Source organism: Panthera leo, chromosome C1 (genome assembly GCF_018350215.1).
Source record: "Panthera leo isolate Ple1 chromosome C1, P.leo_Ple1_pat1.1, whole genome shotgun sequence".
NCBI lineage: Eukaryota > Metazoa > Chordata > Mammalia > Carnivora > Felidae > Panthera > Panthera leo.
In genome coordinates this window covers 104,540,864-104,565,074 of record NC_056686.1, presented here as the reverse complement: position 1 = coordinate 104,565,074, position 24,211 = coordinate 104,540,864, and the positions used below count along the sequence as shown (strand labels likewise).

At 44.4% G+C, this 24,211-nt stretch overlaps 2 protein-coding genes and 1 long non-coding RNA gene across 5 annotated transcripts; 1 reads left to right on the top strand and 2 right to left on the bottom strand.

Moving 5' to 3' along the window:
* On the bottom strand, window positions 1-12,757 carry MRPS21 (mitochondrial ribosomal protein S21). 2 transcript variants are annotated; one of them, XM_042953834.1, is made up of 3 exons: window positions 12,708-12,757; window positions 12,181-12,309; window positions 1-2,208 (listed from the first exon to the last, which is right to left on the bottom strand). In XM_042953834.1, exons 2-3 carry the CDS (start codon window positions 12,261-12,263, stop codon window positions 2,028-2,030), a joined length of 264 nt encoding a protein of 87 aa, XP_042809768.1. In that variant the 5' UTR covers window positions 12,264-12,309; window positions 12,708-12,757; the 3' UTR covers window positions 1-2,027. The 2 variants fall into 2 exon arrangements, with proteins under 2 accessions (XP_042809768.1, XP_042809769.1); XM_042953835.1 differs by lacking the exon at window positions 12,708-12,757 and adding an exon at window positions 12,478-12,700.
* Window positions 12,758-12,827: 70 nt separating this feature from the next.
* Window positions 12,828-13,236, top strand: LOC122228663. The gene is made up of 2 exons (XR_006206703.1): window positions 12,828-13,023; window positions 13,144-13,236. It is a non-coding gene; the product is annotated as an uncharacterized LOC122228663 (long non-coding RNA).
* Window positions 13,237-17,940: 4,704 nt separating this feature from the next.
* On the bottom strand, window positions 17,941-23,589 carry CIART (circadian associated repressor of transcription). Of its 2 annotated transcripts, XM_042953832.1 has the most exons (6): window positions 23,235-23,589; window positions 22,211-22,636; window positions 21,990-22,065; window positions 21,656-21,734; window positions 21,432-21,543; window positions 17,941-18,568 (listed from the first exon to the last, which is right to left on the bottom strand). In XM_042953832.1, exons 2-6 carry the CDS (start codon window positions 22,574-22,576, stop codon window positions 18,044-18,046), a joined length of 1,158 nt encoding a protein of 385 aa, XP_042809766.1. In that variant the 5' UTR covers window positions 22,577-22,636; window positions 23,235-23,589; the 3' UTR covers window positions 17,941-18,043. The 2 variants fall into 2 exon arrangements, with proteins under 2 accessions (XP_042809766.1, XP_042809765.1); XM_042953831.1 differs by lacking the exon at window positions 23,235-23,589 and having other exon boundaries at window positions 22,211-23,228.
* Between the last annotated feature and the right edge of the window lie 622 nt (window positions 23,590-24,211).

Below are 24,211 nucleotides of genomic sequence, written 5' to 3'. Positions count from 1 at the left end.
TCTCCCTGCCACAACAGCACAAGCCGACTGGAATTCAGGCAGCCAGCCAGCCAGTTACCCCTTTTCCATGAGGCCTTTCAAAGGGGCTATCTGCTAAAACCTCCCTGTTCACTGCTCTGGGGGACACAGACAATGGTCAGGATGAATGACTAGAACAAGCAGAGGATAATTTTAGAGATGAAGGAAATTCCAGATCTTAGCCGCCGCTTGATATTTTGGAGGGAGCTCAGAAGCAACTGTAATCTCAGAGGAACACTGCCAAGTAACAGGCCTGGCTCTACTGTCACAAACATACCCTTCCATTTTGGCCAAGGTCAGGCCTTTAATCTTTAGCAACAGCAATTGGCAGGAGGTGAAACAATGCCATGGCTCAAAATCACGCAAAAGTCATATATTAAAGACCAAATTCAGGGACTGAAAAGGGATTCAGAAGTACCAACGTATAACTTGAAAATGAAGTTGTACAAAAATAACAAAACTGAACACAGTCTATAAAGAATTTCTCCAACCACAAGTTACTGGAGGGCAAGGACCAGATCTTCTCTAAGCTACTTCTATGCTTTATTCACCATGGGCCTGATGAGGGGAAGACGATCAAGCCTTGCAAGACAAGGAACAGTGGTTCCAGCACGTCTTCTTGCAGGCCTGCCTAATCAAGAAATATGGTAATTGTGAAAGGGAGAGAAGACTAAAATTAAGACTAGAGAAATGTGATTTCATGCTGCTTTACCACAAGGGGGCAATGTTTGAACACTAGTAATCTGGAGAAGCCAGGGACTTAGTTTACTTCCTTTTTAAACCCCAGACTGAGGGCTGGAGCCTGGGTGAGAAGTGAGCTTGTCGCTCCACCTACTCACTGCATTTCTCCTACAGGGATTGGCACCAACTCTTTACTAGCAGCGTGGCTGTCAGGGGGCCAAGGCCAAAGGAAACAAGCAGAGCAGCTAGTCTTCCTACAGTGATCACATACCCAAGAATGCGTGTTGACAAGTAGCAGTGATGGTGGGGATCTCTGCCTGGAAATTACTTTGAGTAGTATGGGGTAGTGGTTCTACAACTTGAGCAGGCATCAGAATCACCTGTAGGGCTTGTTAAACTAGATTACTGGGCTCTAACCCTAATTTCCAATTCATAAAGTCTAAAGTAGGTCTCAGAATTTGCATTTCAAATAATTTTTTGGGTGATGTTGATACTGCTGATCCAAAGACCACACTTTGATTATCACTGCTGTAGATATTTCTGGCTCTATGCCCTTAATCTCTTAATACTCTCCCATTCCCTCTTTTCTACCATCCACCTACTGCTTTAATTCTTCTCCACTATCCTCCTTTAGAAAAACTAAGGGAAAGACAGACACAGGAGTGTTAGATTTATCTTAAGGATTCCTCTGGGCAAGGATTCTGGCACTCTAGTCTGGTCGATGGGTATTTCAGTAGCAAAATTTATTCCAAATACATACATGCTTCCTCTCCTTTTATCTAACAGTTGGTGGGGAGGGACAGTTCAGTGAAGAGTAACAGGTGCTTTTCCAATAATAAGGTCTTGATTTGGGTTTCGTAAGAATCGGGTAAAAAAATCATAGATCTATTCTGCTATATTTTAGAAAAGCTTCTCACCTCTCCTAGACTACTTAAATATTATAGCTAAACATACACAAAATTTGCCATTTTAACCATTTAAGTGCATTAAGTACATTCACATTGTTGTGTATCACTACTGTCTGTCTCTGGAACTTTTTCACCATCCCCATCTGAAACTCTGTACCCATTAAACAGTAATTCCCCACTCCCCACTAGCCCTTGGTAATCACCATTCTATTCCTAGACTACTTTTTGACTCAGTTTCTCCTTCACTTAATAAAAGAGAGGGTCCATTGGTAACTACGGGATTACTTCTATATATGCAGGCCTTCTTGCATATATGTGATTGAGTTTATTATTATAAAAAAGGGGAGAAAAAATGAGGTTTGAGATAGGAAGGAGACAGCTGGAAAGGGATTTTCATACTGGGCCTACAATCCACAGGCCTCAGCAGCCCTGCCATGGGTCTGCCCGATTCTTTCGCATCAAGAAGTTGATCTTGCGAGCCATTTCCATGTTGTAGATCCGCCGGCAGGTTTCATAGCTTTCCCTCTGTCGTCGGCGACAAGGCTTTTCATAGTACCGCCGTCGCTTAATGTCCTCAATGAGCCCATCCATGGTGAGAATTCTGTGTAAGGGCAGGCAGTAAAGTTAGAAACCTGGGCTCATTCTTTCTGAATTTCACAGATGGCCAGAAGCCAACTGGCCAAACAACTGGTGTCTATAAAAATTATGTGAAATGGTGGTTATATAGCATTAACTGCCTACTTACAGAGGCCCCAAACAGGAATTTGTGGGATATAAAAAAGTAATTACATAGTCCTTGCTCTTGGGAAGTTTATGGTCAAGGTTATGTTTTCAATCTTTTTTCTACCACAGCACACCTGAGGGATGTGACAGAGTCCTGTAAGAACAGTGCCTGGGTAGCTCAGTGAGTTAAGCATCAGACTCCTGGTTTCGGGTCAGGTCATGACCTCACGGTTTGTGAGTTTAAACCCTGCTGCGGGCTAACAGTGCAGAGCCTTGCTTGGGATTCTCTCTTTCTCCCTGTCTAACCCTTCCTCGCTCACATTCTCTCTTTCAAAATAAATTAACTCAAAAAAAAAAAAAAAAAAAAAAAAAAAGGAGTGGCTCTCTATGGCAGTGATTCTCAACCAAGGGATCATTTCAGAATCTTCAGATGGAATAAGTCATTTGTAGTAGGAAAAAATAAATCACCAGGGGGTGATTCCTACATGTTCCTTAGTTGCAAAAGCCATCCCATCGCATTAACTGGTTGATACAGCTGAAGTCTGGAGGCCTGAGATATCCCTGGGCCTACTTGGGGAAAGAAGAGGCTCAATGATACACTAATGATACAAATGGGAACATTAAATAACAGCTTCACCCATCATTTGCCATGTACACATGCTCTAACCACACTACTTTACAGATTGCTCCCTGAACACGCTGATACCAAGTCTTTACTCAAGCTGCTTTCTCAGCCTAGAATGCCACCCCTACTTCCAGTTGCCAACCTTCTTAAATCTTTCTTTCAATGTTTATTTTTGATAGAGAGAAAGAGAACAAGTGAGCACGAGTAGGGGAGGGGCAGAGAGACACAGAATGTGAAACAGGCTCCAGGCGCCAAGCTGTCGGCACAGATTCTGACGCGGGGCTTGAACCCACGGACTGTGAGATCATGACCTGAGCCCAAGTCAGATGCTTAACTGACTGAGCCACCCAGGCACCCCCAGTTGCCAACCTTCTGAGTGAAATTTTCCCTCATCTTTTTCATGCCAAACCTACATGCCACCTCTCCAAAAAGGTTTCTCATCTTTTTAGAGAAAATCATTTATTTTATTGTATACCTATTTAGCAGTTATTTCATTCTGCCATTTTATTATTTATACAGACATCTCCCTCATTAGACTGACAGCCTCTGAAGGCAGAAACTATGTTTTATTAATCGTTAAGGGTCCATAAAATTGAGCTCAATCTGTTTTCTCCTGCCCACCCAATTCCTTGCAATGCAGCTCCTCTTGTTGGATTTAAAACATATCTAACTCAAACTCACCTCTTTGTTCTCCCACAAAGACATCAGGCTTCTATAAGCTACCCATCCCCAGGCTCCTGAGAGCTGTGGCTCCAATCTGTAATTTGTTGCTCCCTCTCAACCCATCACCAGTTGGTCCTCAGGAGGTCTGGAGGCATCTGCTGCTGCCCTCCCTTCCTGGCACTGTTTACATGGCCCCCTTCCTGCTCACCCTGGCCTTTTACTACAGGTAAAAAGTCAGTCACAAACACAATTGGAGATAAGGAGGTTAAGTGGAAGAAGGGGGATAGAGGAAAAAGGAAATCAAAATAAGAGAAACCACCAGCTACTTCTGCCCAGCAGGAAACCCTATTTTTTGCTGCTATGTTATACCACAAAGCCCAAAATAACAATAATACATTGAACATGAACTTGAAAAGATGTGAGCTTTGGGTAAATTACAAATGTGAATAGACTTGGGAACCAGTGTCCTATGGGATCCTCTCCCAGGCTCCTGTTGTTTCATATTAAGAATGATTAGGGCACCTGGGTGCCTCAGTTGGTTGAGCATCCGACTTTGGCTCAGGTCATGATCTCACAGTTTGTGAGTTCGAGCCCCACATCAGGCTCTGTGCTGACAGCTCAGAGCCTGCTTCGGATTCTGTGTCTCCCTCTTTCTGCTCCTCCTCTGTTCACACTTTGTCTCCCTCTCTCTCAAAAATAAATAAACATTAAAAAAAAAAAAAAAAAAGAATGATTTATAGGCTACTAGAAAATCTTATTTGTATAGATCAGTTTGTTAGTGGTAGGGAAATGTGAGGCAAGGGAATTGCTGCAAATTCCCAGAAACAGGAGAAGCAGATAATTCAGGTTCTACTGGAAACATAGTCATGCCCAAAAATCATGTTGGATCCAACACTAGAATCTTACAATAGAGAAGCAGGGCACCAAAGACCAAAAGACTCCATATCCTTGCTGCCTTTCTTCCCTAATTTACTCTTAAATGTTGGCATCCCTCCAGATTCTGACTGAAAACCTCTGTCTTTCTGGTTCTTCATGACTTCCTTAACCTTTACCAGTGAGCCCCAATGCACAGTGGAGTCATCCTCTAGAAGGTTTTTTAAAAAGTACTGATTCCTGGGCACCATTCCTCAGAGATTTTTTTTTTTTTTTAATTTTTATTTATTTTGAGAGACAGAGAAAGCGAGCGGGGGAGGGGCAGAGAGAGAATCCCAAGCAGGCTCTGCACTGTCAGCGCAGAGCCCGATGCGGGGCTTGAACTCACAAACCATGAGATCATGACCTGAGCCGAAATCAAGGGTCAGATGCTTAACTGACTGAGCCACCCAGGTGCCCCTAGAGATTCTGATTTAATTGGTCTAGAGTGGGGTTATGCACTGGAAATGTTCTGAAATACTGCCAGGTGATTCTCAGCCTCAACTGAGAACTGATGCAGACACGGTTGACTCTTTAACTCTAGTCCCAAACTTACCTTAGAGCTAGACTGTTATTTCCAATTGCCTCAAAACCTACACAGACCAAAGTTACTGTCTTCTAAAATCTATAGTGTTAATGACATCACCAGTTACTCAAGCTAAAAATCTGTGTGTTCCTGGACTAGGCCTTTTTTTTTTTTTTTTTTTTACTTCTACACCCACAGTTACCATATCCTATGAATTCTATAACCTGAAATAGTTCTTAGATCTCTTCCTTCTCTCCTTTCCTGTGGCCACAGCTCTAATTATTGTCCTTATCATCTTGTGTCTGGACTCCAGACATAAGCATCTAACTGGTCTTCATGGAATGAAGTTTTCATGGAATCCCAAATCGGTACCAGATACTGTGTTAAATGCTATAGAAAACAAACCTAAATATGGTTCCCTCCCCCTGCTGTATAGTAGAGAGGACAATTATACAAGAATTACAGTAGAGTCTGATCACTTCTTCCCTCTGTTCCCAAAGCACAGTGGTCCTCAAACTTTAGCATGTAGCAATCACATGGAAAACTTAAACAGATCGCTGTGTCACCTTTAGTTTCTGACTCCATAGGTCTAGGGTAGGGCCCAAGAATTTGCATTTCTAGTAAGTTCCCAGGTGATGTTGCTGCTAATGGTCTAGGGAAAACCAATGCCATACCACAGTTAATGCCTCTTATAAAGCATTGATCAGACAATATCATATTTAACCATGTTCTATCTTTTCAATTTTTACTTATTTTGTAAGTTTTTAAAAAAATTTGTTATCAAGTAATCTCTACACCCAATGTGGGGTTTGAACTCACAGCCCTGAGATCAAGAGTCACATGCTCCTCCAACTGAGCCAGCCAAGCACCCCGTCTTTTAAAAAAAAAAAAAAAAAAAAAAAAAAATTGATGTTTATTTTTGAGAGAGAGAGAGAGAGAGAGAGAGAGAGAGAGAGAGAGATACAGATCATGAGCAGGGGAGGGGCAGAGAGAGAGAGGGAGACACAGAATCTGAACCAGGCTGCAGGCTGTCAGCACACAGCCTAATGTGGGGCTCAAACTCACAAACTGTGAGATTACGACCTGAGCTTAAGTCGGATGCTTAACCAACTGACCTACCCAGGTGCCCCTTTTTACTTAAAAAAAAAAAAAAAAAAAAAAAAAAAAGGTTTATTTATTTATTTTTGACAGAGACAGAGTGCAAGAAGGGGGAGGGGCAGAGAGAGGGAGACAGAATCCACACTGCCAGTGCAGAGCCTGACATGGGGCTCGAATTCATGAACTGTGAGATTGTGACCCGAGCTGAAGTCAGATGCTTAACCAACTGAGCCACCAGGCACCCATTTTCTTTTTAATTTTTAAAATCTCCCTTATTGGAGTTTGTGCTTTCTAATGTTAGAGATTATTTTTGTAAATGAATTTATTCATTTTTTAAAATGAATTTACACATTTTTGTATTTAACATAATGCTTAGCAAAGAGCGTATTATCAGTAAATGTATGATAAAAATGAATCCTCTAGGGGAGCCTGGGTGGCTCAGTCGGTTAAATGTCTAACTCTTGATTTCAGCTCAGTCATGATCTCACGGTTCATTGAATTTGAGCCCCACGTGGGACTCCGTGCTGAGAATGCAAAGACTGCTTGGGATTCTCTCTCCCCCTCTCTCTGCCTGTGCCCCACACCTGTGCGTGTTGTCTCGCGCTCTCTCAGAATAAACTTAAAAAAAAAAAAAAAAAAGAATCCTCTGGGTGACTGACAAATGTCCGGAGCTCAAGGGATTAAGCACCTTTATAATAGCTCAGAAAGTCTCAATAATATTACCCTTCCTAAGATGTAACATGAGAGTTTAGACAGCATTTTCACCTCCATGACCCTAATACAATCCTATAAAATTAAGCAGATAATGTCATCTTCAGGAAATGGAAGTCCAGAGAGACTGACCTGCCCAAGGTCACAAAATGGAGCTAGAAGTAGAATCTAGATTTTAAGTGCAGTGTTCTATAGTAGCATTCTGCTTCTCAAACAAAAACCACAAGGTTCAGAAGACAAATTATTGTGGGGCCTATGGGCAAAGGAGACCCTGAGGAAGGAAAGGGCTGGGCTGGGCTCCTCAGAGTAAAAAAACGGAAGCCAAGAAGAAACGGCATGCTGAGGGAAAGGGATGACCCAGACATCCGTCCGGATCTTGTTTACTGCTGTCTGATGAAGGCTACTTTTTGGACTACTCTAATACATTAGAGAAACAACAGAAAAAAGTCTCTGGGAAAATAAAAAGATTGGATATAAATTATAAAAAGGACACAGAGACTGTGTTTGAGGAGAAACGATTAAAAAAATCGGGGACCCCGGATATGACTTTACTAGGAAGAAAATCCTAATGGAATGAAAAAGACAGTTTAAAAGGAGGAGGAAAGAAATCTGCAAAAGGAGAAGGGAGTTTAGACACATACTCAGGTAACCTACTGGAGTTTCCAAGGGTTTGAAACAGAAGTGATCACCTTTCCAAGTAAATGCCTGTGTGCTCAGGCAAAAAAGCAAGATAAGAAAAAAGTAACAGAAGGATCTAAGAGTGGAGGAAGGGAAAGGATGAAAAGATCGTAGTCCCCAACAAAATGATAACACCATTGCCAAACAGTATTCCCTGGATGGTTCTAACTACTCTAACCCTTACCCTGACATTTCTAGTTATCTTAAAAAAGCAAAGATTGGGGCGCCTGGGTGGCTCACTCGGTTAAGCATCTGACTTCGGCTCAGGTCATGATCTCGCGGTCCGTGAGTTCGAGCCCTGCGTCAGGCTCTGTGCTGACAGCTCAGAGCCTGGAGCCTGTTTCAGATTCTGTGTCTCCCTCTCTCTCTGACCCTCCCCGTTCATGCTCTGTCTCAAAAATAAAAAATAAACGTTAAAAAAAAATTAAAAAAAAAAAAGCACAGATTACCTTCCAAAGCTCCAGAGTCCCTACAGTAGAGGCATCTACTCATTTTTTAAAAATATTTTTTAATGTTTATTTTTGAGAGAGACAGAGTATGAGCAGGGAAGGGGCTGAGAGAGGAGACACAGAATCTGAAGCAGGCTCCAGGCTCTGAGCTGTCAGCACAGAGCCCAACACGGGGCTTGAACCCACAAATCATGAGACCATGACCTGAGCTCAAGTTGGATGCCTAACCAACTGAGCCACCCAGGCATCTCAACTCATTTTTAATAAAAAAGGATGCAGGAAGAGTTTTGTAGAACTCATGAAGTAAATAGAGGGGCACCTGGGTGGCTCAGTCAGTTGAACGTCCAACTTTGGCTCAAGTCATAACAATTCATGAGTTCAAGCCCTGCACTGGGCTCTGTGCTGACAGCTTGGAGCCTGAAGCCTGCTTCAGATTCTGTGTCTCCTTCTCTCTCTACCCCTCCCCGACTTGTGCTCTGTCTCTATCAAAAATAAAAAATAAAAATAAATAATAAAATAAATAAATAAATAAAAAGAACTCATGAAGTAAATAGAAAGGGTGTTACTAATGAGGGTGTTACTTCTGCTTCCAAATGTAGCTCAAGGACTAGCAGATCAAAAGCTTTAGAGTAAACAGATCAGCTAGAGTTCAGGCACCTGGCAAACTAACACTGAAGGAGAAATCAACTGCCAATTTTAGTGGAATTCATCAGATTATGTAAAAGTAGCTGAGCTGCCTGGGCTGGGGGAGGTTGGGTGTGGCAAACTCACATGTCAGTGTAGCCAGCCTACGGCAGGGTAACATGTATACACAAGGACCCAATGGGCCCAGAAGCTGGCCTACCAGGAATAAAAGGGGTCAACTGGGCATACTTCCAGTGTGCTTGCCTTTCCTTGATTGGGGGCCAGCCAATCATGCAGGGCTTCCTAGCAACCCCCACTTTCCATCTCCTCATCCCAGGGCACTTGGTTATATAACAAGCATTTTGTGGTGGTCTCACTGGGCAGACACATAGGCCGTTTCCTTTGTAAGACTACGTTTTTGCTCCAAACACGCCAAAGCTTTAACCACCTCCCACTCATCTCATTTGGTTTCCTACCTACTGCTGTAATTAGACCACAGAACATGAGACTAATTTTTAAACTATGAAACATCAGAAAGCTGAGAGATAAGGAGAAGCCTGGGATGTAAGACAGATATACAGAAAAGGTGGCCAGAGAGATTAGGAAAAAGCAGAGAAAAATAAAATTACATCAAAAAATACTGTTTGACAGGAAGACTGGGATACTCCAGAACCAGCTGGCTCACATTTTCATGTTTAAAGTCCTTGCCTAGAAAATTGTTCTAAGAGCAAAATACTTGTTCATTTTTTCCCCAAAGCTAAAATACAATTTATGGCATATATATATCTAACACCCCAAGATTAAAAGGAATAGAAATGTAGCTTCCCAAAGACTGAATGCAAATTGACAAAATAAGTATCTTCCCCAACGACTATAAAAATCACTAGTGTAGGGGTGCCTGGGTGACTCAGCTAGTGAAGCCTCTAACTTTGGATCAGGTCATGATCTCACAGTTCATGAGTTTGAGCATCATATCAGGCTCACTGTTGTCAATGTGGAGCCCGCTTTGGATCTTCTGTCTTTCCTCTCTCTGCCCCTCCCCTACTCACATTCTCTCTCTCAAAAATAAACATTAAAAAATATACACATTCCTTAAAAACAAAATCACTACTGTAATACTTGCCCCCAACATGGCAACTTCGACCCAGGAAAAAAGTATGTGTGAACTGCCATTCACCTACAAAAAGATAATCTTAAAAGAAATATGGGGAGGGGTGCCTGGGTGGCTCAGTGGGTTAAGCGCTGGGCTTTAGCTCAGATCATGATCTCATGGTTCATAGTTCGAGCCCTGCATCAGGCTCTGCTGACAGCTCAGACACTGGAGCCTGCTTCGGATTCTGTGTCTTCCTGTCTCTGCCCCTCGCCTACTCATACTATGTCTCCCTCTCTCTCTCCTTCTCAAGTAAATATTTTTTAAAAAAAGGGAGAGAGGAAAAAAAAGGGAAACAGGGATGTGAAAACAGATTCCTAAAGCAAACTCTCAATCATTCAAAATAAATAAACAAATCACCAAAAAGCAAAACCAAAAGGGTAAAAATTTCCTTACAATGACTTCCAATTATCATAGCAAACACATAATGCCTACCTATGTTTTATTTATTTATTTTAAGAGAGAGTATGTATGAGAGTAAGCAGGGAGGTGACAGGGTGCTGTCACCACAGAGCCCAAGGCGGGGCTCAATCATCAAGAGTTGGAGGCTTAACTGACTGAGCCACCCAGACAGCCCCAAAGCAGCTAATTTCTTTAAAAAAATCAATTTTTTGCTTTTGTGTTATTTGCACTTTAGGAACAGGGGAGGTTAGGAGAGCTAAAGCTGAGCCTTTGGAAATATGTTTCATCATTAAATAACAGCTGCCCTTTGACATCCTTCAATAATACAAACATCTCAATCACCCTGGCTAACAGACCCATCTAAATCTACCAAAATAAATCAAAGACTTACAGAGAAAGGTCAGAAAAAGGGTGAAGGAATCTGTAAGACTTTTCCCAAATTCAGCATTTCATCTCACTAGCTAATTCACTACTGAGTCTTTAAAGACATTTATTTTGTGCTTCTAATATAAAGGCAGAGATATGTAAGGTCTATATATATAAGGTCATTAGACATCTCAACCCTCTCACAGACATGCCACTGGGTCTGAAATAGGAAAGAGCTGGGAATGAGCAGCCACAGAAAAAAATAATATAGTGTATCTTACTATCCAGTACTTAATGGAGTATCTTTAGGAAACAGCTTCCACCCAAGGACAGGATTGGTATGCACAAACACAGAATGAAGTAATGGGGCTGAGACCTAAGACCAGATCCTTTTAAAAGACACACAATCCATCTTAAGCCTGCAACTTCTTGATTACACAGCTTCTGACAGCATCTTGGTCCTCATTTATTATGGTCTTCTGCCATCCAACCACCCACACCTAAAACTCTGCTAAGAACTAGATCATCTTTCATTTACCCTCTCAGTCCCCAAGAACCCCACTAATAAACCCAATCAAATAAAGATTCTTAACTCGAAAATTAATGAAACAGGTGTTTATTTTTCCAGAGGAAGTAGTAAACAATCTAGTGACATAAAGCAATGAGCACCGCACTCGAAAGGTGTGTTTTGCACTCCTCTCTTCCATTCAGTAATTGTGTGATTCAAGAAACGTAATTTAAATGTCCTAAGCTTCCCTTACTTGTGAAATAAAGCTACCACCTTATTGGCTTTAAGGTGGAAGCCCAACTCATATAATCTCTTAATATCTCTTTCCTACAATTCTTAACTTACTTGAGTTAGTTTTTAAGTTGATTTGTTTGAGAGTGTGTAAGCAGGGGAAGGGCAGGGGGTGGGTGAGAGAGAATCCCAAGCAGGCTTCACACTGTCAGTTAGGAGCCTGACTTGGGGCTCAAACCCATAAACCGTGAGATCATGACCTCAGCCGAAACCAAGAGTCAGATCCCTAATTGACTGAGCCACCCAGTCTCCCCCATACAATTCTTTGATAATTCAACTCAACAAGCATTTGTTTCTCCAAACTGTTTTACACTGGGGAGAGAAAATGATGAAGCAAGCCAGAAAATCAAAAGACTTACAACCAGTGGCAAGGTAAGACTAAGGAACTATTGGCCTAAGTATAATAGTAAGACATTCTTTATTACAGCCATTCTAAATCTCGTAATGTAGCATTCAGAACCAATCAATACAGCTCCTCTACACCCAGTTCATTTCCACTTGTATGTTTTTGCTTATGCTGTAACCTTCCTCTAAACCTGTTATACTTTTACATCTCTTGCTTGCTTCTCCAAGATCCCAAATCTGAATTTGTCTTTCCATTAGCCTTGTCCTCTGCCAATCCCTCTCTCAGCTTTCTATTTATCATGCACTACATTCCTGCTTCCCAACCACGTTATAACTTGGTTTTCCCTTTGGGTTCCTTAAGTCTTGGGGAGAGAATTCAGGCTGTGTATAAACAAACTTCAGACAGGTTTTGGGAGAAACTTCATCTTTAAGATAAAAAACTAAGGGAGCGAATAACCACCACACTTCCCAAGACAGCTGGTCTAGGCACGATTCTGGTTACCTGTTTAGGGTCCTGTATGCACCTTCCACATTTCCTTCCTGTACCATCACAGTCCTGGCAATGAACTTCAGATGTTTTGCCATCACCTTGGGGTTTAAATCCTCACTCTGCAGGATCTAAAGGACAGTGCTGAAAGGGGGAGGAAAGTACAGAGACCAGGTTAAAACAACAACAACAAAAACACAGAATGCCCGCTCTATCGAGTGGCTTACTCAGGATCTGGAAAAGCAACGTCCTCATATCTTAGCATACGTGAATCGTTATAAAGCCTGCCTAGTTCTCTGTGGCAATACACACCCTAGCCTACGGAAGAGGTGGCAGCAGGGGGGCACCACGGAGTTGTCGTGGCACAGGAAGACGGGGAGGCGCCGCAGCGTACTCCGTTATCGTTCACGTTCCCAGGAGTGTTGGGGCTGAGGGCTGGGAACGGAGTCTTTCTAGGTCTTTACGAAGAGGGGCAACCACGCGCAAGCCTCCCTTCCGCCACACCCGCCCTGCTTTCCCTACTGCCAGCCCTGGTTCCTCACCCCACGCCCTCCGGAACCAGCCTCCGGGAAGCTGGCTCGCGGCCGGAAGCGGAAATACGTAATCTCCTGCGCCTCGCGAAGAAGTACTGGCTGTGGCGGGCGGGCGGGGGGGGCGGGGGTAGAAGAAAACACCTGTGTGGAAAGCATGGCAATATTGCTTCCAGCCCGAGTCGACGGATTCTCCACGCCCCCTCACGCCTCCTGCCGGACTCCCGACGCCTCCACTCCGGACGCCACGCCGGACAAAGCAAAATATCCGTTGCCTTAAAGTCCCCCCAAAACTGGTTCCTCGCCTTCTCCTCCCTCCATGTCTGAGGTCAGCGCGATTCCGTATCCCTAAATCCTATCAAATCTGATATTTCCAGATTTCTTTTTCTGGAAGAAAAATGAGAGAAATAGGCAAAGCTTCCTGAACACGCTTCCTGTTTTCTCAAAGGACACAGATTCTTTGAGATCTGCTCTCCGGGAAAAACAGCTTCAAACCCCTCATCTGCTTAAAAAGGAAGGAAAAGAAATGAACAAACCACGAGTTGCCTATGAAATCATCTGCCCAGGCATTTCACGAAATAAAATGAAATTACGAAATAAGGAATTGGGAAACACCTTCAGGTTTTAGAATCGAAGTCTCCTCCTCCAACCTCCTCCTCCTCCACCTCCCCCTCCTCCTCCACCTCCCCCTCCTTTTCTTTTTAAGATTTTGTTCTTAAGCAATCTCCACACCTAGCTTGGGGTTGGAACCCACAACCCCCAGATCAAGAGTCACATGTTCCACGGACTGAGCCGGCCAAGTGCCCTGAACTGAAGACTCTTTTTATGTCGACTTCTATCCCTTTGCCTCTTAGGGAGACCTAGTAGAAACATCTCCTTTATTTCTTCTTCACTGTGGAAACCGCTTTTATTTTATTTGTCTCTGTTACTTCTACATTTCCATTTGCGGTTATTCATATAAATTCAGATCTAGGAGCTACTGGAAAACAGTAGGGAAAGGCTCGAAAGAAGAAAGGTACACAAGCAGGTACTTGTGTAATACGGTTTTTTTGCATACTTCCCCTAACATGCACAGGCGTGCACCAGCACACACACAGTTGCATCCTCATCAGTTACGCTAATAGAACTCACAAAAAACAAAAGCCTCAAACTAAGCCAGGTTCAAAGTATCAAACTAATGCTAGACTGGAACATTACTATGCTTATTAACAAACTTTTATTAAATGTCTGCTCTTTGTTAGACGTTTTTGATACCATTCCAGTGCCTCTTGGACCACCAGAACACAGTATGGTAGACGTGAAAGTTAAATAGTAAAACATCAGCATATAATAAATGCAAAATAAATTATATAGGCAACAGGATAACATGATGGGAAAGCACTGGTTTAGAAGTCAAGAGATCTGATTTCTATCCAAACTCTGATACTCACATGTCCTGTCACTTAAACCATTAGTCTCCAATTTATTGCCTACAGGTCAATCCAGTTCCACTCATTTTTGTTAAGCAAAGCTTTATTGGAACACAGTTGTGCTCATTAGTTTACATATTAGGTATGGCTGCTTTGGGTTACAATGGCAGACTTGGGTGTTGGAACAGAGCCTAAAATATTTACTATCTGATTGACCCTTGCTGACGCCTTTTTTTTTTTTTTTAAGCTTATTTATTTTGAGAGAGACAGAGACAGTGTGAGCAGGGGAGGGGCACAGAAAGAGGGAGAGAGAGAATCCCAAGCAGACTCCACACTGTCAGTGCAGAGCCTGGCACAGGGCTCAAACCCAAGAAACAGTTAGACCATGCCCAAAATCGAGAGTCGAACGCTTAACCAACTGAGTCACCCAGGTGCCCCGACTCTTAAATGCTCAGTCTCTTTCCTCATCTGTGCTAATATCTGTCCTCAATCACACAAAATTTGTCATGGGAATCAAATGGGATAAAATATAAAATTATTTTTGAAATAAAGAGGGAACATAACATTTTTGAAAGTCTGCTATATACCAAACCTTGTACAGGCACTTTAAGTGCATGATCTCATTTGATGGAGTAAAGGGCCAAAGACAGCCTGTATATCATGTTTATTGGAGAGAATTGTTGGGAGAAGGACTTGAGTTGGTCACTGAAAGAATGGAAGGGTTAACAGGAGCAGGAAAAGGCCAGGCAAGGTAACCAGCATGAATTAGAGTTTAGAGCTAAAAAGTCTTAAAGTGTTCAAGGACAAATAAAAAAGTGAGCAAAGAGATCAATTAGGGGAGAAGGAGAAACAAAGGCTTTGACTAAAGGCTTTGAACTTTCTTATCCAAGCACTGAGGAGCCATTGAAGGATTCAAATAGGATATAACATTCAAGACATTGTTCTGTAAAAGTATTCTGGTTATCAGTGAGAAAGGATTAGAGGTAAGAGAGACTATTGCTATAAAGTTTAGGCCAAAGATGTGGTGATGAAATGGATAGGAAAAAATAGATTTTAAGAGACATTCCAAGGGGCGCCTGGGTGGTTTAGTCAGTTCAGTGTCTGACTCTTGATTTCAGCTCAGGTCATTATCTCATGGTCCCTAATTTCAAGCCCAGCGTCAGGCTGTGTGCTGACAGCCCGAAGCCTGCTTGGGATTCTCCCTCTCTGTCCTCTCCCCCTTTGGGTGCCTGCATGTGCGTGCGTGCTCTCTCTCTCAAAATAAATAAACTTAAAAAAAAAAAAAGACATTCCAAATGCAGAATAAAAAGATTTGATGATGGGGCACCTGGGTGGCTCATTTGGTTAAGTGTCTGACTCTTGATTTTGCCTCAGGTCATGATCTCAGGGTTGGGTTCCCAGCCCATGTTGGGGTGCAGTCAGATTCTCTCTCCCTCTCTCTGCCCCTACCCCACTCACACTTTCACTCTCTCTCTCTCAAAATAAAAAAATATTTTTAAAAAAAGAACATGTTGACTGAATGGCACCAAGTTTTGAGTTTAGAGAAATGATGGTAGCATAGATAGCGCTTACAAAAGAAGACGAGTATAAAAAGGCAGAACAGGACATCTTCAAAGGAAAGAAAGTATTTTGATTGGGGACTACTGGAAAAAGCACCAGACTGGAAACTCAGAATTCTGTACCACATGCTGTGTTGTCTTGTACAAGCCACCTAAGTTTCCTTGTCTAAAAAGGGGAGTTTGAGGGGTTTGAGTGACACCTGTTGGTTCTAAAATGCTGAAATTTTCAATAATATTTAGGTGTTAATAACATGTAAACAGAACTGTTCAGCAGAAATGTAGATGCTCAATATGTCTTCTGTGGGAAATACTGGGACTAGAGATAGGGCTTCAGGAGTCTTCAAAGTTGAGGCAATAATTAAAAGCCATGAAAGATGAAATCTTTTTGTGAAAGTATGTAGTCAGAGAAAAGAATCAAGGACTGAGCCTGAGCGCACACCCACATTCTAGAGTGGGCAGAGGTGGGGCCATTAAGAGATACAGAAGTTGCTGCCAGGTAGGTAAGAGGAGAATTAGGATAGTGTGCTGTCATGGAACCCAAGGGAGGAGAGTTTCAGTAGGCAGCATCAAGAGTGTCAAATGCTACAGAGAGCAGGAAGCACATAGCCTTTGTAAAGGATCCTGGATCTAGCTATTGATTTGATGGAAGCTCCATTAGAATACCTGATTCTGTAAGATAATTAGTGACTCTGGAAGGTGCACCAGAGTGGTAGTAGCTAAGCTGTAGGGGGCTAAGGAGTAAGTGGTAGGAGTTGGAAAGATTAATTTTTTAGAAGTGTTATTTATTTTTGAGAGAGAAAAAGAGTGCGAGCAGGGGAAAGGCAGGGAAAGAAGGAGACACAGAATCTGAAGCAGGCTCCATCTCTGAGCTGTCAGAACAGAGCCTGATGCGGGGCTTGAACCCACCAACCGTGAGATCATGACCTGAGCTGAAGTCAGATGCTTAACTGACTGAGCCATCCAGGAGCCCCAGGATTTGGAAAGATTAGACTGTCAAAAATATGACGAAAATGGGGTGCCTGGGTGGCTCAGTCCGTTGGGTGTCTGACTCTCGGTTTTAGATCAGGTCACGATCTCCTAGTCGTGAGATTGAGCCCCGCATTGGGCTCTGTGCTGGGGCATGGAGGCTGTTTGGGATTTTCACTCTCCTTCTTTGTCTGCCCTTCCTGCCCCTCTGTCAAAAATAAATAAATAAACTTATAATGTTATGAAGAAAATATGAGAAAGAGGACAAGCAGACTCAAAAGATGTTTTCCAGAAGGGGGAGAACTGATCCCACTTGTGGGAGGAATAAATATTACTTGTAGGAGAAATAAATAAATAATTCAAGAACAAAGTGAAGCTACAAGATAAAGAGGGGGATAAATGACACAGCAAAAGTTCCAGAGGAGAAAGGTAATCAAGGGCACAAATGGAGTGGTTTGTCTTAGAAAGGAGGTTACGCTCTCTGAATTCAATCAAGAGACGATTCTTCCCTGAGAACAGAAAACTTGAGCAATGGGGGAAAGATGGATAACCAGCTGTGAGAAACATGCTAAGTAGCCAATAAGAACAATGAAAATGGCTGAGTCGTCTGATACATCGCCAAGGCTTAGGATGGGAGAGGACATGGTCTTGGTGGTCACTGGGACAAATGAGTCAGAGTGATATAGAGAGAAGAGTGGACGTAGATAAATGTACAGACTCCATTTCCGCGTCCTGATAACACCGGGCGGCTTTCCATACGTTTAGCAGCTGCAGCCTTTTGAATCAGGATGTGGCCTGTGTCTGAGTGGACTCCCCATTCTGACAGCTCTAGGGCACCCCTTCCTCATCACAACTAGCAACCCCAGTGGCTGTCCTGGCTCCTGTGTCCCCCTTCTGGCAGCAGTCGATTACATGTGCATTTATTCACAAGCACCAATAGTTCCCATCAAAGCAAAGAGCTATCCCAGAGCAGAAGAGCCTGCTAGTCTGGGCCAACTGGAAGATTTCAAAAGTGAGAGACACAAAGGAAATGTACTAGTCTCTGAGACTACATGAAAACACAAGGCCCATTCTGAACCCTGTAACTGTCCCAACAGTGGTCCCGAGGAAGCCAGCAAGAGTCCCTTTTCTTCTCCACTGGACCTCTCTCATCCCATTCAGATTCTAACTAGCTGGAGCTCATGTTCGAAAACATTCCCATCCCCTCTCTTCTTTCCTGCTGCTTAGAGAATAAATACTGGTACTTGAAGCAGGTTTACATTTCCTCCAATCAACAAACTGTTTAGGTATAAAATTTCTTTAATCAAAAAGGATTGCTCTTCCCTCAACACAAATGCACACGTTAAAAGTAAAAAATATATATGAGAGAGACACATATTTACACAAATTAGAAACCACAGTCTTGAGTCCTGGGTTAGGGGTTGAGAGAATGGACATCAGGGGCAACTGAAGGATGGCTTCTCATCTGCTCTAGATGTCTCCCAGTCATCTCTCTGGCCATGGTGGGTAGACCAGGGTGGGACAGGGTACAGCTCCAGTCTGATGGCAGAGTTACTGGCAAACTGTGACAAGGAGGTCCCTCTCCAGAGAGTTTCTTAGGAGCACTGGGGATGACAGGCGATGCTGTAGCAGGTAGAACTGAAGTGGTTGGGGCAGAGTGGGTGAAGGGCTGTACTCCGTGCTGGACAAAAAGGATGATACCGATGCTGGCTCCAGTGCCTAAAGGACCGTGGCTCAGGGAAATGGTACCTGGGGAACTGAGGGGTGGGTTGCAAATTGGAGTGGTGTGGGTCCAAGTGAGGTGCATGGCTGGCCATTCTGTGAGGTGCCAAGGCTGCTTCGATTTCAACACTAGATGTCCTAGCTGTGTCTGGTCCATCTTTTCCGTGGGAGGTGCAGGAGAGGAAGCAGCTGGATGGCTGTGGTGGCTTGGAAAATGCTAGAAGGAAGACACAAGAGAAAAAAAAATACGTGAGAGAGCTCTCAGATGAACTCCACTTAGTTGCTTAAAATTTTTCTTTCCTTGGGGACTGTCTGCAAGGCAAACATACCGTGTTTTATGCAACAGATAATTTCCTGGCAGGCCATGATTAAATAAAAATTTTAGTAACCTAATTAGACTTTCACTTACTTGACGAATACTTGCAAGCCTGTTACGTACCACATATATATCAAACACTGGACATCCAGGTGGGCAAAATAAAAGTCCTGTAAGGTTTCACTATTTAAAAAATAGTTCATTTTAGAACTTATTTTTCAAGGCTGTTTTTAATATTTATTTTTGGGAGACAGAGAAACTGAGTGTAAGCAGGAGAGAGGCAGAGAGAGAGAGAGAGAGAGAGACAGAGAGAGACAGAGAGAGAGAGAGAGAGAGAGACAAAGAGAGAGAGAGAGACAAAGAGAGAGAGAGAGAATCTGAAGCAGGCTCTAGGCTGCGAACTGTACAGAGCCCAATGCGGGCCTCTAACCCATGAAGCGCAGGATCACGGGATCATGACCTGGGCCAAAGTCGGACGCTCAACTGACTAGGCCACCCAGGTGCCCCGACTTCAAGCCTATTTTTAATTGGAATCATCATTTCCCAATTTGTATATTTAAAATTTTTCATTTCCCTTGGTTGAATTGCTTAAGAAATGTAAATTGATATGCAGGCAATGGGGTGCCTAGGTGGCTCAGTCGGTTGAGCGGCTCTTTTGTTGTTGTTGTTGTTTTTAATGATTATTTGTTTTTAAAAAAGAGAGAGAGAGAAAGACAGAGTGTGAGTTGGAGAAGGGCAAAGAGAAAGGGAGACACAGAATCCAAAGCAGGCTCCAGACTCTGTGCTGACAGCTCAGCTCCAGCCTGAACCCAAGATCCGTGAGATCATGACCTGAGCCAACGTTGGACGCTCAACGGACTGAGCCACCCAGGCGTTCCAAGTGTATGACTCTCTATCTTGGCTCAGGTAATGATCTCACAGTTTGTGAATTCAAGCCCTGCATCAGGCTCCGCACTGATAGTGCTTGGAGTTCTCTCTCCCTCTCTCTCTGCTCCTACCCCACTTGTGCTCTCTCTCTCTCAAAATAAATGAATAAACTTAAAAAAAATTGTTTAAAAATATGCAGGCAAGAATCCTCCTGCTTATTTAAAATTTTTTTTTGTTTTATTTATCTTGAGAGAAAAAAGAGAGCGCATGCACACTGCACACACAAGCAGGGGAAGGATAGAGACAGGGAGAGAATCCCAAGTAGGCTCCATGCTGTCAGTGCAGAGCCTGGCTTGGGGCTCAATCTCAAAAATGGTGAGATCATGACCTGAGCCAGAGGTTTAGCTGACTGAGCTACCCAGGCACTCCCTCTGCTTATTTTTAAATGAGTTATTCCCATAGCAATAATAATCGTGGTTGATTGAAAACAAGGACTGTCCATTATCTATAGGAGACTTTCCCCTCCCCATCATTTGAGTACCCCATAAACACACTGTTGTTTGAAGGCACAAAAAAATAGGTCACTTCTAGGGGCACCTGGGTGGCTCTGTTGGCTAAGTGGCCAACTCTTGATTTTGGCTCAGGTCACGGTCTCATGGTTCTGTGAGATTGAGCCCTGCATGGGGATCTGCACTGACAGTGTACAGCCTGCTTGCGATTCTGTCTCTGCCCCTCCCCAAAGCGTGCTCCCTCTCTCTCTCAGAAATAAACAAAAAGTTTTAAAAAATGGATCACTTCCACACTAAGTCTAAGAATCTATCCAACATGGGGCACCTGAGTAGCTCACTTGGTTAAGCATCCACCTTCAGCTCATGTCATGATCTCACAGTTTGTGAGTTTGAGCCCCGTGTCGGGCTCTGTGCTAACAGCTCAGAGCCTGGAGCCTGCTTTGGATTCTCTGTCTCCTTCTCTCTCTGCCCCTCCCCCACTTGTGCTCTGTCTCTCTCTCTCAAAAAAAAAAAAAAAATCTATCCAACACTCCTTCTATAGGTGTTCCATGGCCGCCCTCCTACTCTCTCGGTGATATATTTGTTATGACCAGTCCTTGAAACCCACACTTCCAGAGGGTTTGGTACAGAGTACTTGGGTAGGAGTAAAAAGAAAGAGAAGGGAAGGGTTTCAGGGCAGCAGAGGAGAAAGGATTTGTAAAGAAAAACTAAAAACTCTTACTGCATAACTCATTTGGCCAGGTAAAAAGCCTTCTATAGAGGCACCTGGGTGGCTCAGTTGGTTAAGCCTCTGACTTCAGTTCAGGTTGTGCACTCATGGCTCTTGAGTTAGAGCCCCAAGTCAGGCTCTTTGCTGACAGTATGGAGCCTACTTCAGATCCTGCCTCCCTCTCCCTCTGTCCCTCCCCCGACACATGCGTGCACATGCTCTTTCTCAAAAATAAATAAACATTTAAAAAAAGTATTTAAAAAAAGTCCTCTGTATCCATGCAGAAAGCAGAGAAGCTGAAACGTGAGGAATAAGGTTAAACTTCATGGAGTGCCTTTTTTTTTTTTAAAGTAGGTTCCATGTCCAGTATGGAGCCCAATGTGGGGCTTGAACTCATGACTCTGAGAACAAGACTTGAAGTGAGACCAAGAGTCAGACGCTTAGCTGACCAAGCTACCCAGGTGCCCATTCATGGAGTTCTTTGTAGTGATACAGACAAAATAGAACAAAAACCATATAAGAATCAAGACAATGAAGGAACGTTGGGCATTCCCTCCCATGAAAAGAAACTTATTGGCAAAAAGGAAGAGACTTAGAAGAAAACAGAAAGAACCCATTTCTCCATGTACACTTCATTCTCTTATTTCCCCACCTCTCTCTCAGGTTTACAAGTTCTTACCTTGGTCAGCTTGTGCCTGCTACTGCCCAAAGATGACTTCTGAGCAGCTATACGAGGAAACCAAGTCTTTAACATCCCTTCCACCTGTAGCAAGGTTCCTAGGTAACGCTCCCTGTGAGAAAGACATTTACTTAAAATGCCATCAAGTGTGAAAAAGGCAACAAGACAGGATTGTGGACATCTCCTTTTAATGAAATACTGAGGAAAGAACCAGGAGAACTCACCCCATCTGGGGCTTTTGCAAAACACCTACAATACGCTGGATCCTGTCCATTGCCACGCTCTGCTGGAAACTGCTCAATCCTGGGGTCAGGGAGAAGGAAAGACATGAAGGATTGAGATGCAACAATTTAGTCAGGTAAAGGAAGAACAAAGCATGGTTAAAATAGATTCACCCAAAGAAATGAAATCACAGAAGCACAAAAGAAATAATGTAAAGATTTAAAAAAATAAAGCTTTAAATGCAAAGATTTAAAAGAAATACACATTTAAAACATCAAGAGAGAAAAAGAAAGAGGAGAACCTAGCCCAAATAATTGCAACTAACCAAATAATTACCTCTCTCAAATCGACCCATCTTCAGCCCATTCAGTAGGTCTGTGAGAGGGCGGATGAAACCTTGGAGCTCTTTACACTGTAGGAAAACAGGACAAAGGCTATGGGAGGGCTGAGAATTGCCCACACACCAGTACTGTTATTCCCCACTTCACAGGGTCCTTACTAGCCATCTGGGTGCTAAGCCATTCCAGTATTGTCTCCTTTCCCCTGCTCTTTCTTACCTTCTGAGCAAAAAGCAGGTCTCCTTTTGTGATACAACCCTGGATGTTTACAGTGGTCTGTAATTCACCGTCTCTTGATCTTTTGACCCCAGATCCTGCCATAGGAGAGGCCAAGCCCCGCTGTTCCAAGTAAGATGTTGTATGTTGGTTGCTGGAGACCTTGGGCCGTTGCCTGGAGCGGATAGGACCGGGCCGTGGCCGAGAACCTCCCCTCTGCCCAACAGTGTCTGGCCTGGGGCCATGGGCCCCTTTGTCCTCCCCCTCACTATCGGAGGGGAGACCAAAGTCACTGTTCACTGGGGAGGTGGAAAAAGAGGAAGAGAGAGAATAGGAAGAACAGGAAGAAACGCTAGATGGAGAATCCATAGGTTCAGAAGCAGGGGCTGGAGAGCAGCTCCCGGAGTACTCAAAGATCGGGACCTGCAACTGAAGAGCAAAGCAAGGGAGCATGTCACCATAATCTGAAAATTAGGAAATGGACTGGGAGACTGGGGTGTACTGCATGGGATGATAATATCTCTTCTCTCCTCCCCAGTTATCACCTGTCTCAGAGCCGACAGACAAGGTCATCTCCTCCGCCTGCCCCCCTCAATTAAGTACCTGGACTGCCCCTATGGGCTCCGCAGGGCAGCCCTTACTTAGTCTGACGCACACTCTGTTCTTACCTCCCTCTGTTCAGAGTAAATTACCTGACTCGACACCTTCCATCTCCCCACCCTGAACATTTGTTCGCCAGGTCTGTTCCCAACCTAACCCCGCAGCAAGGGCTACGACGAGCCGAGCCGTAAATCTCCGGTAACCGAAGCCACCTAGTGACCCTGTAGGGCCTGCTCCCCACAGGAACCTCCCGCCTCTTTCCAATCTTTCCAATCCGGAGCCCTGCACCAGGACCCTCTACATTCGCGCCTGACACGTGATGCTCTCACTCCCAATGCCCAATTCTGCTTTCGGTCCCTAAACCTACTCCCTCGGGGTCTGATCTTCCCGCGCGCGGATGGCTTCCCCGTCCTACAAGCCTCCTCACCTGCGTCGGGTCTGCTCAGCCCAGGCTGCCTCCGGCTTCTCCAACTCCTTCGCTCTCGGCTACCCACCTCCGCCTCTCTCCCACTGGGTCCCGCCCCTTCCCCCTCCCAGACACGTGCGGCGAGGCACGTGCCTTCCCCCTGCGAACACAGACCTCACACCCTCATTGGTTGTCTAACCGGTGGCACGTGACTCCCGCTACTGACTTTCACATCCCATTTGCTACAGCCTACTAGGGGCTCGGCCAATAGAGACCCAGTTAGGTGACGATTGGCTGGAAGGAAAGGATTCCGTGCTCCGCCCCTACATGCGGCTCGCGACCGGGACCCGGTGAGGAGAAAAGGCGGAGGGTGGAAGAAGAGTGGAAAAGGGAGGAGCCCGCGGTCTTAAATAGGATGGTGGTGGGCAGGAGACGTGCGGTTGGAGTGCACGGACGGGGTGTGTGATGTGAGGCGCGCGTCTTGGGATGTGGGACTCCCGGCTCCTTTTCGGTAGCAGACTCTCCCCTCCCCCTTTATCTCCCCTCCAGCTGTTAGAGCCTCCGCTCACGAGGGCAGCACGTGGAAGCCAGCAGCAACTTGGGTCTGCAACGTGTGTGAGAGAACGGCTGTATGCTACTGTGTAGCCTCCCCCCTCTGGGCCGCGCGGCCCTCGTGACTCTCCGATCTCTGGCTCCCTCTCCCCGCCTCCTCCTTCTACAAGTTGGGTGCCTCCTGCCCTGCTGGGTGAGGAGGGTGGGGACTGCCGCCGAGAACACCGCGTCCTCTCCCAGACTCCCACTGGGGCGGCTCCTCCGGCCCTTTCCTTACATAACCCGCCACGCACGTTACCAGCTCAGATGCCAGTCGGCCACGACTGTAGAGGTCAAAGCTGAGCTCGGGTGTTCTGACTTTTCTATCCAGGCTCCTCCGGCCTTGCGCCCTGAATTCCGTGTTCCCTAACGTAGAGAACGGAGTATGGGTAGGTCCCTGATTTCCT

Excerpts from the sequence above, each read along its gene's own strand:
- CIART (XM_042953831.1), bottom strand. The coding sequence starts at position 22,660 with ATGCTCCCTTGCTTTGCTCTTCAGTTGCAGGTCCCGATCTTTGAGTAC. Across the intron at positions 21,544-21,655 it reads TTGCAAAAGCCCCAGATGGG|GGAGCGTTACCTAGGAACCT; the intron begins GTGAGTTCTCCT and ends TCTTTCTCACAG. Across the intron at positions 18,569-21,431 it reads GCAGGCACAAGCTGACCAAG|CATTTTCCAAGCCACCACAG; the intron begins GTAAGAACTTGT and ends TCTTCCTTCTAG.
- MRPS21 (XM_042953834.1), bottom strand. The coding sequence starts at position 12,263 with ATGGCAAAACATCTGAAGTTCATTGCCAGGACTGTGATGGTACAGGAA. Across the intron at positions 2,209-12,180 it reads GCATACAGGACCCTAAACAG|AATTCTCACCATGGATGGGC; the intron begins GTAACCAGAATC and ends GCCCTTACACAG.